This window comes from Bacillus rossius, chromosome 10, assembly GCF_032445375.1.
Source record: "Bacillus rossius redtenbacheri isolate Brsri chromosome 10, Brsri_v3, whole genome shotgun sequence".
Taxonomy (NCBI): Eukaryota; Metazoa; Arthropoda; class Insecta; order Phasmatodea; family Bacillidae; genus Bacillus; species Bacillus rossius.
The window spans coordinates 22,834,031-22,852,305 of NC_086337.1; the positions used below are offsets into that span (position 1 = coordinate 22,834,031).

The window sequence follows — 18,275 nt, forward strand, 5'->3', positions numbered from 1 at the left end:
CTGTTAATGTACGTGAACTTTTTTATTAGTGTACGGGAATGTACGGGAATTGTACAGGAATTCTGTGACCAAACATGGGTAGACACCCTGTTTTAACTTTGGGCAGACAAATCGCACAGCTTCACCACAAGCCGCAAGAAGGTGCCTTATTTTGTCTTCACCTTGGCCACTCTGACCACACCGTCTGAGCCAGGAAAAGTCTTCACTACACGACCTAACTTTCAGCACAGTGGTGGTAGTGGTAAATTAGTGTCTTTGATGAGTACCAAGGTGCTAACACGAGGATATCTTGGCCGGGTAGGCTCTTGGGCCGTTGCTCTAACTGTTGCAGATAATCCCGGAGCCAGCGCTTCCAGAATGACTGATGGGTTTGCTTAATGAGTTATCATTGAGACAGGCGATTTAGCTTTAGTTGTGATAAATCTGGTTCAGACACTTGCCTAGGAGGCCCTATGACTAGAAAGTGTTAAGGCAGCCACATTGTTTAGGTTGTTGGATAGAGCACACAGATGCTATGAGTTAAGAATTGCCTCCACTTCTGTCATGAGGATGTATAGCTCCTCATAGAGGAGCCACACATTTTGTGAGAAAGACTTCACAGATTTTACACCTTCCTCCCACAGGTCTGAAGTGTGGTTCTGATGGGAGATTGAAATGCCAGGTGACTGGGTGTTCAATCAGTGACTGAACAAAGGAATCATGTGTATTCTTTCTTGACTGGAAGTCTTCAAGACCTGTCGACAGGTGACTGGCGCCAACAAAGTTATATCCGCAATTGCTGTGAATGTCAGAGTATCGCCCCCGACAAGACAAGAAATGGCAAAAGGCAGCTATGAAAGCTTCTGTCAAAAGATCAGGAGCCAACTCCAAGTGGATTGCCTTGGTGGCAAAGCGTACAAATAAGCACATATAGGCATCCTACATTCGGGCCAACCACAGTCGGGACATGTTTATCTGGAAGGGTCCAGCGTAGTCGACTCCGGCCTTGAGAAATGGCTTGGCTTGCCTGACATGATCAGCTAGAAAATTTCCGTAGGTGGGTTTAGTGGCACAGGGCATGCTCGAAAGTATAACACTTCTTCAGCTGTTGATGAATGATGCCAGTTCAATTCAGAATAATCTACCTGTGCCTGTAGGCTGTGCCGAAAGGGATTTTTTTACAAATTAAATTAGCTTGAAAATAAAACCATAAAATCTTGTCTCTAACCATAACCCCTTTGTGCTGCTCTTTGTGTTAATGCTCCCCTTGGGGTCGCCACTTTCTGAAGTGCTGTGCCGAGAGTGGTGTGCACTGGCTGGTTGAGCCAACTATCGTTACAACAATCGCTACACTGTTGGCAGGTGGAGGTTCTGAGCGAGGACGAAGACGAAGATGACATCATCCCGCTGCCGACAGACAAGTACAAGCCAGCCTCGCTGGACAAGATGGTGACGCTGGTGGCTGCGTTGGTGGAGCGGTCTCGGGGCCCGGACCACATGTTGCAGCTGTCCACGCCGGACGTGAACGCCGTGGCTGGTGGCAAGGTGGGGCTTCGACTGGGTGTGGACGTGGATGTATACAGGATTAATTCAGGGTTTCCACGTTCTTGAAAGTCAGGGTAAAATCAGGGAAGTTTAATTTGCTCAGAATAAGTTAGGGAATTCACTTAAAAACGTGGAAAAGTCATTTAAATTCCTCAAGTGATAGTAATTTGAGAGGAATATGTTATCCTCCAGTATGCCATCGCCTAGACATTGAACACATTTTTTTCTCCAGGTAGTGTTTTTAGTCGTACACACTGCAAGATGGCGTATGCAAGGTTCTGTTTGAACTATCAGAGCTATAGATATTGGTGGAGGCTGGATTATCTTTATTTCTAGCAGAAAATTTCAAAATAGGTAAATAATTTTAAGAAAATTCTGTCAGGATAATTTGTAATGTTGTTCATGGAAAAGTCAGGAGATTTTTCTACAGATTTGTATGGACTCATTGTTAAATATAACTATAAACTGCCATGCGTACTAAGTATGGATGTAGAAATGCACAGACTAAGTATGGAGGTAGACTGCACACACAGTGAATGAGTTAACACACACACACACACTATCCGGTTTATTCCAGGCTCATCGTGGTACCTTGGAAGTTTTGTTGATTGTGTTCCGCTATCTGTGCCTGGTCACCTCACTTCTAAGGTTACCAACGTTTGTTCCAGGGATTCCCATTCTTGTACCAGCAGATAAAGGACAGCATCAATCTGCACCAGACGCGCAATCTCATTCACGCGCTGTGCCGCTGGAACGACAGGCTGGCTGTTCACATCATTGCAATGATATTCCAGGCCATCACCAAGCACTCGGAGGTATTTGGCCACAGAGAGATCGTTCATTATCTGTTAGGTCTGTGAGTGTGGAGCCAGTCATGCCTTATTTATGTTTTTTATTGCATACAAAATTTGGCCAACAGTGCGTGTAGTAATCGTATACACTCTAAATCTGATTTTATTTAAATAATTGAATAGTACGTGGTGGCCAGATGTCCTTGAATCTTTGAAAAGTGGGAATTGTCCTTGAATTTTATCTGGCCGTAGAAAATTAAAAAATTGCTCTAATTTGGGCATGTGTCCTTGAATTTTATTGTTTCATGAAGTTATTTTGGCCTGTAGAGAGAATAAACATTATTATATTCAAACTAATTTGTAGTCTGAGCGACGTCTCCGTGATAAGCAATATTCAATATGTTGATATGTGTACGATGTGAATTTCTTTGTTTCTGTATTAATACTTATATGTGTCAGCATATCGCTATGTTTACAATTTTTATGAGGTTGATTGGTTAGTTTTAAAACATTTAATGGCTGTTAATATTTTTATATATTGTGCTGATATCAAGATTAGGTACAAATTTATTAGATTATCTATTTTTGGAAGTTCTATCAAAACAGCACACGGCTTACTGTTGATCATTTTTCCCACCGCTGAGTAATTATATTTGGTTATGGCCGTGCCATGCATTAAATTGACGTTGCTTGAAGATGTTCGTAAATTTGCAGAACAAGTGAATGTGTCTTATTATAGTCCTTGGTTTTAATACCTTATTTTTGAACTAGTACATATGAAATATTTTTTGGCAGCGTGCTGCAAATGTAAATAGATAATTAGTATATTATGTTTGTAACTGCAAAATAAATTACTTATTTTTCATCTGAACATAGTTATAATTTTTATACTTTTCATGTTTGTTGACAATATTAGCCATCACGGAACGTACTGTTTGTCCTATTGAAGTAAACTAACTTACTTCTTTGATAACATGGTAAATAAGCCATACTCAGTGCTTGGATTGTATTCTATTTATCCCACAATACTTAATCCAAACAAGTTCAATGCTCATAATTCGTAAAATTTACATAGATAATAGCAGAAATAATTTACCAGTATCATTTTGAAAAATTTTCAGATATGCAGTACATATTGAAATTTCTAGTCATATTTTCTATTATGTCAAAATATTAAAATAATACACATCACATAGCTTAATATTATTTCATCTTTTTTTACATGTTGATAGGTAATCTTCTTCACAATATTTAAATCTTTCATTTTTCATGTCTAATCATTTAAAATTTACAATGTCACTATTGATAACTTGTCTTTAGATTACTGAACCATGGGTGTGGCCATGGTGTCGTTGAAAACACAATTTTGTCCTTTAAATCCTTGAATTTTTAAATGATTTAATTGTGGCCACCCTGTTATACCTATAATGATTATTTATTTTGCTTTTCTTAGCTTTGTAAACATTTTGCTGTCCAAAAATTATTATTTTTTCCCTTTAATATTTAAAACAGAACATACACAAGTGCAATATGAGTAGGTATACATGTTATCAAATCATGCTGGCCAACCTATTTTAAGTATAACAAAATTATTTACTTCTAGCTGCAGTACTTGGCGTTTCCCAGGCTGAACACAGGATGAAGAGAACTTTTTTGAAATCAGATGAAGACAGTAATTGTCTTCTTAATTTGAATGTCAAGTGTGCAAAATAATTCTTATCGCTGGGCAGAACCCGGCAGAAATTGTTTTGCCAGAGTTTAGTTATTTACACGCACGCACGCACACACACACACACACACACACACTCACTCACTCACTCACTCACTCACACACACACTCACACACACACACACACACACACACACACACAGATAATATAAATGGATGGTCTGAATGTAATCTGTACTCTATAAAGCACTTTTGGAAAAAAGTGGAAAAATGAAAGATTAATGATCTTGAGAAGAATTCATTATCTAGCTAATGCTCGGCATGCGTTAAATACCTCATTCATTTTTTGTTTTTTAATTTGTTTGACGTAGGTACACATATGCAAAGCATCTATATATATGTGTGTGTGTATACATATACATATACATATACACACATATATGCATACACACATATATACATACACTCATATATATATATATATCCTTATACAGTAAAACCTTTTTGTTGCGACCCCATTTATTGCGACCACCTCTCTATTACAACCCGATTTCGAGGAACCGTGAAAAATTGCCGAAAATCCGAAGAAAATCTGACAGAAAATAAGTTTCTTGTGGTGAGTAGCGTGTTACTGCGTTTCTCTTGCCGAGTGCTGTACTGCAGTAGGCAGCGCATATCTAAAAATAGATACCACTTCCTGTCGACCGCCGTGCGCTTGACAACCCCCATTCCAGGTCCCTTTGCCGGCAGGGTGCAGAAAAAGGTTTTTGTGGCAACGTGTTTACGTTTAGCTTTTTGCGAGTGTCTAGTGTGGTACGCAGTTAAGGCAAAGAAAGCTACCTGCTGGATTTCTCTTGATTTTGATTACTATCGGTTGACAATACACAGCGACCGAATGGATGCACGCCCGCCTCGACTTATTTTAACTGCCGCAGATGTTTATTTTGACAGCTCAAGCAATTATCTTTTCCCGTGGGTTGATAGAAAAAGGTCGCTTCACCCAGCATAAAAAAAAAGGCTACGCCGCTTATTGCCCACGCAGGAAACACACTGGCTGCCGTCTGTCTCCCTCGCATTTATCTTTCTTCTAACATTCCACGTCTCACCTCTCGCGCGAGCAATAATAAAGCGACCACGCAGTGGGCCGTTTTATGCTTTGTTTGGTGACAGCAGCTTGATTTTATTCGGTATATTCCTTTTCATAGGACACTCTCTATTAAAATACATTTATATTTAAGTTTGAAAGCTTGTAAATTCCTTGCCAGAGATGACTCAACTCGAACTTGGTGTGAAAAGTGACATATTTTGACCCCTCCCTCGCCGCTTTAGTACCCCATTCTTAATTGCCCAATTTTACGGGAGAAGTGAGGGTGAAATGAGCATTTTCTCACTGAAGGTTTTTCAAAGGGGATCGAAGTTGGGGTGTTATAAGGGAGGACACTAGATGGTTTGTGTGTCTGGGAGGGATGAGCTAGCCTTGAAGAATGTTAACGAGAGGGGAGGGAGGGGTGAGCTTATGCGTCATGAAGCCGCTGCTGCCAGCCAGCCGGGCGAGTTTTGTGTGCGCCCACTCGCGTTGCAGAACCTACAGCTGCCATATTTTTAAAGAAAATGACCCATAATTTTTCTGTTATTCTTACATGAACATTATTGGAAGTATTAAAGCCGACACAAAAATACGCTGTGTGTTAAAATTAAGAGATTTTAATGATCTTTCATTTCGTTTTTTTTTTCTTTTTTTTTTTTCTGATTTTCACTTTTTGGTCAAAATGTCCAATTTTTTGACGGTTCCCGAGAATGTATTCGTAAAATCACTGTTTCGTTAAATCCGGGGTTTGTGACATTGGGGTTCTAGTGTATTTAACTACGGAAAGCAGAAAACGTACATGTAAACAAACACATATTTTCTTTAGAGGTGGCCTGTAGGGCAACGGACTTGTCATGAAGGTTGAAGTGGGTTTAAAGCAATGCCGTCTAGCATTGTGAGTGACAGCATCCTGGCATTGTACGGCTGGTTAGCGAGTAGCGGTTTGGGAAGGGGGAGGGGGGTGGAAATGAACTGAAAATTTCGGAAAACATCTATTACGACCCCCCCTCTATTACGACCCTATTCCTGGGAACCATGAGGGGTCATTTCAGAGAGGTTTGACTGTATCTATCTGTACTATATATTCATATATATCTTTATACATCTATATATCTTTTTATATAACTCCATTGCATTACCTATGCCTTGCTGTATCTTCCTTTATCTCTGTATCTCTCTATCTCACTCCATATCTCACTATCTCTCTGTCTCTCTTTCATATTTAATGCAATGTTGTGTAAACTTTATGAAATACACACAGTTGTTGAAATTATTCGTGTGCTGCCTATTGTAAAATAGTTGTACTAACTCAGAAACCTTCACGGGCATGCGCATAACAACTCACCAAAATTTTATCGCAATTGGATGAATGGTATAGGAACACATGCGGGTCAAATTAACAAAATTTCAAGATGTGACGGACGCCCCAAACTATAGAGTGTTTAAAATTCAAGGCGGCGCCTTCTATTGATGAAGTTCAAAACTGAACTGTTACTAGCGCCGTTAGTTCGCTAGCCACTTCTATCTCCACTCAGCAAACGGGTCTCACCAAGGAGAAGGATAGGAAGTTTACAGACCTTACGATGAGTATGACCTATGATTTTCTGTTATAAAAATGAATTTTACCCCTTTTCACTCCATTAGGGATGGAGTTTCATAGTAATATGTGGTCTATGTGTTAATCCAGGTTATTAGCTAGCTGTATGCCAAATCTGATCCAAATCTGTTGAGCGGTTTGGGCGTCAAGAAGTAACAAACATACACACAAACTTTAGCTTTTATAATATTATTAGGATATTAATAAAAAAGTAAATATATCTGCAATGTAATCCCAGGATTGTTTTAACATGATACTTTGAAGATGTACCATTGCTTCTTTATTTTATTTTTCCAGTTTTTGAATATACCGATGCATACTGGATCCATAGCAATCATTAATATGTTTTTGAACGAGTCTTGCAATAGGGAGAAAATGAATATAACATAACATAACATAACATGTTGGACATAGTCACTAACCAGAAAAAGGCATTAGTCCAAAATATTATGTTAAAATAATCTCCTCCATTGCAAGAATCTTTCAGAGAACTCACGGTGAGGTGTGTGGTCTAGCGAGGAGCGTGGAAGTTAAATCAGTTTGCTTTGCGCCAGTGAAGTGGATGAAGGAACCGAGGCATCATGTAGCCGTTAGAGACGGTGAGGGGTGAAGTGGTGCGGATGGAGCAGTAACGGAATGCTCGGGTTGGAGGGAAGCAGGAGCGGCCCTCTGACTCGTAGCAGTGTCTGCAGCATTTTTTAACTTGAGAGTGTTGTGGGTTGGATCCGGCTGGGGAATTGAACTGGTAATGGAGCGACCCGCGCGCGTGCGCAGATCTGCCAGCCGTTCTTCAAGCTGCTGACGCTGCTGACGGAGCCGGGCGCCGCTCCCCCGGGGCTGCCGTGCTTCACGCAGCTGGTGCTGGCGCGCGTCTGGGAGGCGGCAGAGTTCTGCCCGCAGAGCGCGCTGGACTGGCTGGCGGTGCAGGCGCCGCGCAACAAGCTGGCCCACTCGTGGGTGCTGCAGGGCATGGAGTCCTGGGTGGAGCACTTCCTGCTGGGACACAACAACCAGCGCGTGCGCTCCGGTACGCTTCCGCCGACTCTAGTCCACAATCAAACATATATAAGGTGGTAAAATATCTGAAAAGTTTTTAGCTTTCTTGCATGAAAATGAGCACGTTGTTTATTTTAGTAGATTTTTTTTTTTTTTGTTAATGTTTGATTTTGCTTATATATAATCAGGGGCGTTGGAACCGGGGGGGACGGGACAGGGGGGGACGTGTCTCCCTGAACTTTTTGGGTGGAGGGGACTGTCGTCCCCCCCCCCCCCCCCCAACTTTCTAGACCGTGATATTTTCATTTTATAATATTATTCTGCCCAACTTTATTTGTAATTACTTCACTCATCAAATTTTATCTTAAGGAAACAATAATAATTTTAACATCGATGTATCCAATGGTTAGATACAAAAACTGCTTATGATGAAGTGCTATTTTGCACTTTTCAAATAAAAAATTTCCGGTGGAGGACCCCCGGACCCCCCCCCCCCCCCCCCCATCTTAGTAAGAGGGGAATGGGTTTACATGACATCAAAATCATTATTTGTGTCTCTCTCTCTCTCTCTCCCCCCCCCCCCCCCTCAACATTATGAACACAGCTACGCCAATGTATATAAGAAAAGACCCTGTGATCTAAAAAAAGTTGTTTCCAATTTTATTCCTAATGTTGCTTCACTAGGTATTTGTATATGTCGTATTATACTCCTTTCAGGCTTTTACGATATCTTATTAAATAATCTTTGTCACCACTGCCCATAGCTGCATTTACTTCAACCACACGAATGAAATTTGCACAAAATCAAGAATAGCAAGTAGTTCAGTGACTTGATGCCTTAATTGAATGTGTCATGTTGAAAATGGCTGACCACTGTATTAATTTCAGTTTATTAACTTTAGAGTAAGATGTATTATGAAAATCACAAATTCATGGTTTTGACAATCCATCAGTCTTGTGTATGTAATTTATACATGTGTACAAGCGACTAACACCTTAGCAATGTTTAATTTGTGTCTGTGCCCCCGGGAGTCGCTAAAATTTCCTTAAAAGTTGCAAATCAAAAATTGTCACAATTCATTCTAGAAAATTATAATTTATTTAAGGAATATTAACCTTCTCTCTGTACCTATAATATTATTATTATTATTATTATTTAATAGTTACATCCTAAAATGTTCCTTTTGTGGTCTTCTAATTTTGTATTTTCTGGAAATAATTGTATTAGTTTCTCTGATAAATTCATTTGACCTAATTTAGCAATCAAAAAGTTTAATTTTTTTTTTGTTGCCCAAATCATAAATTCCTTGAACCTAATCAAACTGCTTTTCAACCTAGAAAGTTTTATTTTTGTGATCGAGAGTGTGAAAAATCAGTATCAATATTTGCGAAATGCATGTTCTTTGCATATAGAGAATCAAGGAAATGTTATAATGCCAACCACCACTGTTGTATTAACTTATATATGTATTTATATAGGAACTTAATTATACTTATTTCTGTTGCATTTAATAGCAAACCATCAGAAAAGTTTAGACTGAACAATAAAAGTTTAAAACTAATAGTGTGAAGTTTAATTTTTATGCATTACTGCGTGAGTGTTTAGTCACTGCAGCTTCCTTTGCCATTGTGAACAACTGAACTTACATTTTTTTGTGCAATGTGCCACAGTAAACCATACGACCATGAACCAAAACTTTGGTGACATGAAAATGAAAATTAAGTTTATTTTTATATTTCTCCCATTTAAACTTTAATGTATTATACATTAAAATAAAGTTGTAAATTTGGGTTTTTACATTAAAAAAATGTGTATTACTGTACCATTATTTTAAAAGTTTTAAAGTAACTGACCAAGTTCCTGAAAATATGGCATTCACGTGCATGTTCAGCGATATTGATTTAACCACATTAGAAATATTTTGAAAGGCCACTGGCAGCACTGAATTTCCAAACATTGCAGTAGAAATGTTTTTCAGATTTTCTGTTCCTAAACATAAACAAGTGTTTTGAAAGTAGTTGTGTTCGTTTAATAAGATTATTTCTGATAAAAATCTGAAATTAATTAAATGTTAACATGTCATTACATAAAAGTACAAATATGAATTGTGAATTGTGTAATAAAATCTCGCCATAAAAAGTGGACATTTTGAGATGCTTCAACATTCACATCTCTTACTCAAGAACCAAAATTTTCATGTTCTTCTTTAAACAATTGTGAATTCCCGCAAGATTGGATGGATTTATTGTTTTCATTTGAGATGATAAAGTCCTAGTTAATATATAAAAATATAAGTATCACTGACATTTTATTTACTGTGGTGTAAATTTGCTTACTGTTTCCTACTATATTTACATATTTTTTTCCTGGTGCCTTGAAATATGTAAAAACCAGGTTCTATTGTAAGTACAATATTGGAAACAGCTGTATACATAATTTATTTATTTTCTCTGATAGTTACAATTATTCTTGCTCTCTCAGATATTTTAAATATATTAATGATGTGGCAGATGAGATTTATAGTTACAAATAGATATATACAGTAGAATCCCGCTGATGCGACCCCTCACGGATTCTGGAAAAATGGACTTATAAACAGAATGGTCGCAATAGAGAATTCGGGCCAAATTTTACCCCCCCCCCCCCAAAAAAAAAAAATCTAAATACATAAAAAATCGCTGTGACATGTTTTTGGAGTAGATAATCACAGCGACAGACCGACAGGATGCGCTCCCGCCCTTGCCGTCAGTGATGTTTATTTTGACAGCTCAAGCAATTATCTTTTCCACGACCCTTCACAGTGTAAAAAAAAAAAAGAAGAAGAAAAACACGTTCGAATGCAGATGGAAAAGTAACTATGCAGTAAAATAAATATATTTACGGCCCTGCTAAATTTTTCTATTCAATAAAATTCGAGGTATTAGTGATTTTTCAGCAGAAACTGCTGTGTGACTAATAAGCAAATTGTATCATAATAACTTAAACTTATTAAGTATTTATTAACGGCGAAGGACAGTCGTATAAGCCCATAAAAATATTTATTTGCCCGAGAATGAACTATACAACCTGGCTTTTGCCGCACGCGGTGTGGGAGGGGGAGGAGGATGCTGACAGTTTCTCACGCAGAAGGTTGAAATAAGGGAGGGAATGTGTTGAAATGTTAGTTGGAAAAAGGGGGGGGGGGGGGGTGTGTTTTTACTTTTTACATGGTTTGTGGCTCTGGGAGGGATGAGCCTTGAAGAATTAGCAGGGGATGGGAGAGGTAAGCGTCACGTCACGTATGACGTCAAGCCGCCACTACCGCCAGCCTGGCTGGACGAGTTTCTTATGCTCTCGCAGAAGCTACCACAGTGGCTTTTCGTGCGATAGTGGACGCGCCGAGCTCGGCTAGACACTGCCGCGTGGACAGTCTAGAGGGGTGGTATCTATTTTTAGCCGTCTTTTGTATGCCTGCCTGCTTACAGTACAGCTCTTGCCAAGATAAACGTGAACACATAGCGCCCAACAAAGTGTAACAGCCTTGTTTTTCAGCTGATTTTACTCAAATTTTTCGACTTTCTCTACTCAAATTTTTCACGGTTTCTCAAAAAACGGTTGTATAAACGGAGTGGACGCATCAGAGGGGGGTCGCATCGGCGGGAGTCTACTGTATGTATAAAAAATAAAAATTTGTCAGCAAGAATATCTAATTCTCTGGGGTGAAGTAACATTTTTTTTTTTTTTTTTCTAAATTATGTATTTTTTTATATCTTTACTGTGTCTATTTATTTCAACCCTTTATGAACAATATGAAGAAACTTAGGACCTTTTTCTCTTTTAGATCGTTATCTATCATTCAAATAGCAATCGAGATTAAAGTGGATTCTCTTGAATAAATAATCTCATCAAATTAGTGTATTGTCATCGGTCCTCGATAAATCTACAGAGTTGGAATGAAATCTGGACTTTTAAAGTGGGTCAGAATCGCACCCAAAGGAGTCGGTTACGAACATACAAACATACAGACATACAGGTGAAGCTAATATAAAGTGTGTGTGTGTGTGTGACATTGCCCTCCCTCCCCCTCCAGCTGCGGCGTACCTGCTGGTGTCCCTGGTGCCCAGCCCGCACTTCCGGCAGGGGTACCGCGCGGCCCGCGGCCTCGCCAGCCCCCACAAGGAGCTGCTGACGGCGTGCGAGGCCCAGCTGGTGCTGCACCAGGTGTACTCCTTGCTGCTGCGCCTGCTCAAGCCGGCGCGCCACTACACCGACATTCAGGCGCACGGCACCATGAAGCTCACCGCCTACTTCGCCCTGCTCACCTACTGCGTCGTGTCCCGTGCCGAGAAGCTCATGGTGAGCCCGTCCACGCTTTATCCCTTCAGATACCTTTGTTATATCTTGTTTATTATTTCATTTTTTGTGAATTGATGGCAGAAGTAATATGAATAGGAACTGTCCTTGCCTGGCAGGACTTGTAAATTTTTTTGTAAATACCGTATATACTCGTGTATAGCGCGCCCTTTTTTCCCCTCAAGTAAAGGAAAAAAATAAGGATGCGCGCTATACACGGAAAAAAAAAAGTGAGTAGATGAGGCGGGGAGGAGTGGAAGTCGTTAACTGCCTGGTGACGGGTGGCGTTTCTGGCCAGCCCCCCACACATACGCACAAGCAACAAGGCCTCTCTTTCACACACACACACACACACACGCGCAGGCACACAACCTGGTCTCTCTCTCTCTCTCTCACACACACACACACACACACACACATGTGCGCGCGCAAGCTCGCAGGTCTCTTGTTTATTTTTAGACCTCCCCCCTACAGCTAGTAAAATAAAAGAGAGAGAGAGAGAGAGAATGTTGACACCAGTCCCCCCTCCCACTTCCTTCGCTTCGCGGCAGCTGCTACCGGTGAGTCATCTAGTCCTCCGTGTCACATTCCTGCCTGCCTCCCTTCCTCCCGTCCATGTACCAGTTGTGACGATACAGCGCTTCATTATCTTCCGTCTACACAGCAGAGTTTAAGTATTTTCCTGACGCATCACCACACATCAATTTAAATTATCATTTGTTTCATACGTAATTACTTAACAGGTACCACAAAATGTTAGTACAATTTATTTACGGGGAAAAAAAATTTTTCTTTGGAATTTGTTGCAAAAATCGTGGTGCGCGCTATACACGAGGGCGCGCTATACACGAGTAAATACGGTATGTTGTTGCAGTCTTCATTTACTAAATTAACCAACGAATGTATTATTTTGAAAACTGACGTTCCAAAAAAAAAAAAAAAAACCATGTTCGGCTAAGGCTGTAAAAGAAAAGTATTTTAAGGTAAAATGGAATAAGTGACATTTTTCCTTAGACAGATCTATAATACCCTGTACCCGCATCTACTGTATAATTAGAGGCCATTGCTGATATTCCATGTACATACTTTGTATCAGATATTGCAAGATATTGTTTCTTAACACGTTCTCGCAAATTACAGATATTTCATAATATGTTCAATTTCGCTTGTGAATGCAAAATTACCCTGTGATGTAAAAAGTTTCTTTAGGTCCTCAAATTGGTTCGTCACCTGTTTGAAGACACCCGGCTGTACCACTTAATGAAAAAACATGAAACTTTACTAACAGTGGTTACTAAGTGCTTCCTATGTGGCTCTCAAGCTCACACACATCTGGCATCAGTACTGCACTCCCGTTTCTGGGAATCGCTGACTTGGAACATTTTTTTTTAACTTTGTATAATATTAAAAAAAAAAAAAAGTTTGAAACACCAGCATGGTGTTTTATTTAAACTACTTTTGTGTAATTATAATATTTTTTTTGGTTTCTCTCTTGCAAGTTAACAATGGAGCAAATAAAAAAATCTCATGAATGACCAAAGATGCATAGTCAAATGCTTATTAACAAATTGTTGAATGGCTTAACTAAACTTACTTGCCATGCAACATGTTTTGTTGTAGTTGTGAAAAACTTAATTTCAACAAAAAATGCTTTTTATTGCATAAAAATAGCACTATTATTTTTCATTTTTCAAACTTGATTTTAGCATAAATGTATGATGATTATGAGATGAAACATGTTATTACTTGTATTTATTGTATTATTTTTAAAGTTATGTTTTTCTCTTGTGACCTCACTGTTTACGAGCCCAAGTAAAAAATTATAAGAACTTGTAAGTAATGTTTGAAGTGTGTGTGTGCATTATACAACAGTAAGTTATGTTGTGTTACAGTTTGGCCAGTACTTCTTGGATTTGTGGCAGCTGTTCCACCCCAAGTTGTCGGAACCCTCAATCCCTGTCCATCACAACAAGCAAGCTCTTCTGCTGTTCTGGCATCATGTGTGCTCCGACTGCCCAGAGAACATTCAGCTCATTTTGCAGAACGCTCATGTGACCAAGAACATTGCCTTCAATTATATCTTGTAAGATTTTATTTCTTGGCATTTTAGATTGTACTTTTGATTGAAGAAGATTGTACAGCATTTAAAAATTACTTTGGTTGCACCTTCTTTGTTTAAAAAAAAAAAATAATCGTAAACTTTAAACTAGGCTCCTGCAACTTAAGAATTTTCGAGTCCGCTAGTATTTCGAATATGTTTTGAGTTTGAGTCAAATTCAAGAATAAATATTAAGTGCTCACAGTATTTTATTCCTAATGATTTTATGAATTTTTGTTTTAAATAGGTAGGTATATGATTTAATTGTAAGTTTTTAATTTTTATGTTTAATTAATGGTACCAGTAATTATTAAAAAAAAAGCTGATATTCATTGACTTGGCATAATCCGGGATGTCAACATTCTTGAAATGATTTTCCAGATATATGACTCAAAAATTACACGCCACAAATACTTTTTATAAAGTTTTACAAAGAATAGCAACAGTCTTTAGGCTTCTGTTAGTAGAAATGATTCAATGTTTCTATGGTCAAATAGCTAACTGACAGAATTCACGAAAGCAAGTATTCCATTTAACCGACATCTACAAACTTTAGTTTACACCACACTTTTATAAAAAATGAAAAAAATGTATAAACAGTCAGTATTTATTTTTCTCCGTTTAAAAAATTTGCATATTTATTTTAAGTAAACGTGTTAAAAAAAACACATCACATAACATATTTGCACACTATGAATAATTATTTTTCATGAACCCCAAATGGAAGAAAGTAGCTACGTAATTAAAACGTTAGGAAAATTAATTCTGTATTTTTCTAACAGTTTCAATTATTCATGCATAAAAAATTTCGAGAAACAAACATACAAATGTATGTTCTATCAAAAATCACGCTATGCTCCATAAAAATTAATAAAAAAATCTTTTGAGATGTGCAAGTGTTTCCATTTAGAATCATTAGCAATCTTTTTGACCAAACACCAAAGATATAATGAATGATACTCACATTTAAATCATGACAAAAATCAGTGAAACCAGTGTTTGCGATACTGTTTATGCCCCTATTTACAGCAGCCGCGAACTCAACTCAAGTGTCTAGTTGAGTATTGGTAAAACACTTGGAGTGAATTCAAAAATAGTGTATTCACAAATCCTTACTACAAACTTATATGATTTATGTTTATTAATGGCACAAGTGATTCTGTTTGAAAGCAGAGCTTGTAGGTTCTTAGCTAAGATGTTTCAAACAGAACCATAGCACATTAAATATGTGTAATAATTGTGTGTGAGTATGTGCCGAGTTTAAAAGGTTGTATGTGCAGCATATAAATAATAGTTTTTTTTTTTTATATCTCCCAAGTAAAATAATATGTGTTGCTTTGAAATGCTTGAAGATCATTTGGCTTATTATTATGTCCAGCATTCTGCATTGGGTCAGCTCTAAACAAAAGTAAATGTTAAGTTTTTTTTTTGGGATCCATTTAAAAGTATGTATATGCTCAGAAAAATAAGCAATTAGTGTAAATTGAGAGGATATTTTTGATATTTTCTGTACTCAATTTTCATCTTGTGATGATTTTAATATGAAGTAGTTTTTGTATTTACAGTAGAACCTCGATGATACGTTCCCGTTTCATACATTTTCCCGTGTCATACGCAGATTAATTTTGGTCCCGCCGAAAGTACTATATTTACAATGGTTTACTTTCTCGAAACATACACTTATAAAATTATTAATTTCCCGTTTCATACGTTTTTACGAATCGGAAAAGTCCGAAAATTCACAAATTTTTTTGTTATATTCCTCCTGATAAACTACGTTTTAATGCTTTTATTTTGAAAAACGTTCATTGTTTACCTTTGCAAGCGTAAGAAAATAACTTTATCGCACCATAGATATGGATAGTATCAGGAAGACTGTGCACTTCGCTAGTAGCATCTATGGCCAGCACCAAGCGAAACTAGTGGCGCAAACTAGCAATGATTATGAAAATGGTGCACGCGCTTTACCAAGGAACGGATCTCATGTTTTGTGCATTCATTAATCTTTGAACTAAATATACCCGTTTGTTATTGTTTTCTTACGATCGGATTGTTTTGTATTTTACGTTTCTCAAGTTAAAATTTTATTGAAAATTGTTCTGTTGCATAAAGTTGTTTGTAAAATGAAACAAACAAGCAAAAATTTCTGATTTTCTTTTTACAATAGCCTAAAAAATTTTATTTCTAGTTTAGGCTTGGTGACTTTTTCCCCCCTCCGAGAAAGGACTTCATATCTTTTTGTAAGGCCACTGTTTCTCATGTCAGCTTTACTTGATATGGACTGTATTTTACATTTCTGGTAGTTTTATTATATGTATATATAATGATGAATTCATATCTTTCATTAATATAATGCAATTATTTACACATTATGTATTTAAGATTAATCTGACATTGTGCTGGTATGGTAGATTGAAAAAAAAAAATTATTTTTGCCATTTCCTTTTCATACACTTTCCCGCATCATACACCATTTTTGTGGCCTCCGTTGAAAAGTGTATGACAGGTGTTCTATTGTACTTTTTTTTAAAACATTACTCTTAAGCTTAATTTATTTTATTTTATATGTGTGTGTGTGTGTGTGTGTGTGTGTGTGTGTGTGTGTGTGTGTGTGTGTAGGAAACAAAATAATCACACTGGCATTTTAATTTTATTAGTAAATTTTTGGATTCTCATGTATTACTCGTGTAGAATTGAAAAAATAAAAATGCCTCTCACACACAACACCGTAACTCTACTAGTTCAGTACACATTTACATTTGCTTTCGAGTTAGTAGGTAGTAGCAGTGCATTTATTGATTACTGGCTGAAGAAGTGCTTAACCAGTGTTTTTATCTCTTCTGGTTCTAAAGTAGCCATGTACATTTTATTTTATCTGTTAAATATTTGGTTTGTATAGGGTTTTTTAGTTTAGTGTGAAATAAATCATAATGCCACAGAAATTAAAAATTCTATTTATAATTAAATTTGTGGGAAATAGTTTTGTGCTTTAATCATGATTCATGAAGATCTAGTTATGTATTGCTGACGACTGTGTTGCTTGCATTGCCCAACACAATCAGGGCAGATCACGAAGACCAGGATGTGATGATGTTCAACCGGAGCATGCTGCCGGCGTACTACGGCTTACTGAGGCTATGCTGCCAGCAGTCGCGAGCGTTCACGCGCCAGCTTGCAAGCCATCAGAACTTGCACTGGGCCTTCAAGAACATTACACCACACCCCACGCAGTACAGCGCGGTGAGTTTCGTGCTCTGCGTTAAGGGCGTCTGGCTATAAGTGACACTTTGTTGCGCATCGCACGCCGTTTTGCCTCAATGTGCTGGTGTTCACGCGACTGTAATGCACCTCTATGGGATTTTAACCGGGTGATCTTATGAGTGAATGCTGGAATATTAAAGATAAAGGCACCAGCACTTCCTCTTAGGCACCGTGCACGGGCCTGAAAATCCTACTGGTGGCGCTGTGTAGTGTTTCACTTACGAACAACTTGCAAGACTGTCGCGACCCACCAATCTCCGGGACACAGAGTACGCTGACAAATTGTCTATAATTATGTGGGATATTGAAATTACATGCAGTTTCTTGTTCATTAAATATATTATCATTTATTGAAAGGAAAAAAATATGTGTATTAGTGGTCATATGAATATTGTCAAGGAAGTAAAGAGAGGCGACTTTCCGGTATTAAAAGCAGAAGTGATTTGACAAATGAATTTTGCTCTTCCACCTAACCAAGTAACTCTTCATATAGGTAATCTATCTCCCTGCATTTATGCACCATTTTTAACTTTTATTGTTTATTATTTTATTTTGGTGAATTGATGGCAGAAGTAATATGAATAGGAACTGTCCTTGCCTGGCAGGACTTGGAAATTTTTGAAAACTGATGTTGCAAAAAAAAAACTTGTTTGGCTAAGACTGTAAAAGAAAAGTATTTTAAGGCAAAATGAATAAGTGACATATTTCCTTAGACAGATCTATAATACCTTGTACCCGCATCTACTGTATAATTAGAGGCCATTGCTGATATTCCATGTACTTTGTGTCAGATATTCCAAACAGAAAATTTATTTGTTAGCAATGTAAAGGCATACACAGGCAGATTGTTCGAAATGGTTCTATGAAAGAAAACTCTGCACCTCAGCGAGCAGAGAAAATTTTCGCTCATTTGCAAATT

At 37.9% G+C, this 18,275-nt stretch overlaps 1 protein-coding gene across 4 annotated transcripts in view; it reads left to right on the plus strand.

Annotated features, from left to right (window-relative positions):
• Positions 1–18,275, plus strand: part of LOC134535844 (ubiquitin carboxyl-terminal hydrolase 34) — a 217,103-nt gene that overhangs the window by 165,707 nt on the left and 33,121 nt on the right. For all 4 annotated transcript variants that reach the window (XM_063375171.1, XM_063375172.1, XM_063375173.1 and 1 more), the window contains 6 exons: positions 1,342–1,524; positions 2,193–2,339; positions 7,443–7,695; positions 11,735–12,000; positions 13,890–14,080; positions 17,158–17,335. In XM_063375171.1, the coding sequence (XP_063231241.1) occupies positions 1,342–1,524; positions 2,193–2,339; positions 7,443–7,695; positions 11,735–12,000; positions 13,890–14,080; positions 17,158–17,335 (1,218 nt within the window). The remainder of the gene's footprint in view (positions 1–1,341; positions 1,525–2,192; positions 2,340–7,442; positions 7,696–11,734; positions 12,001–13,889; positions 14,081–17,157; positions 17,336–18,275) is intronic.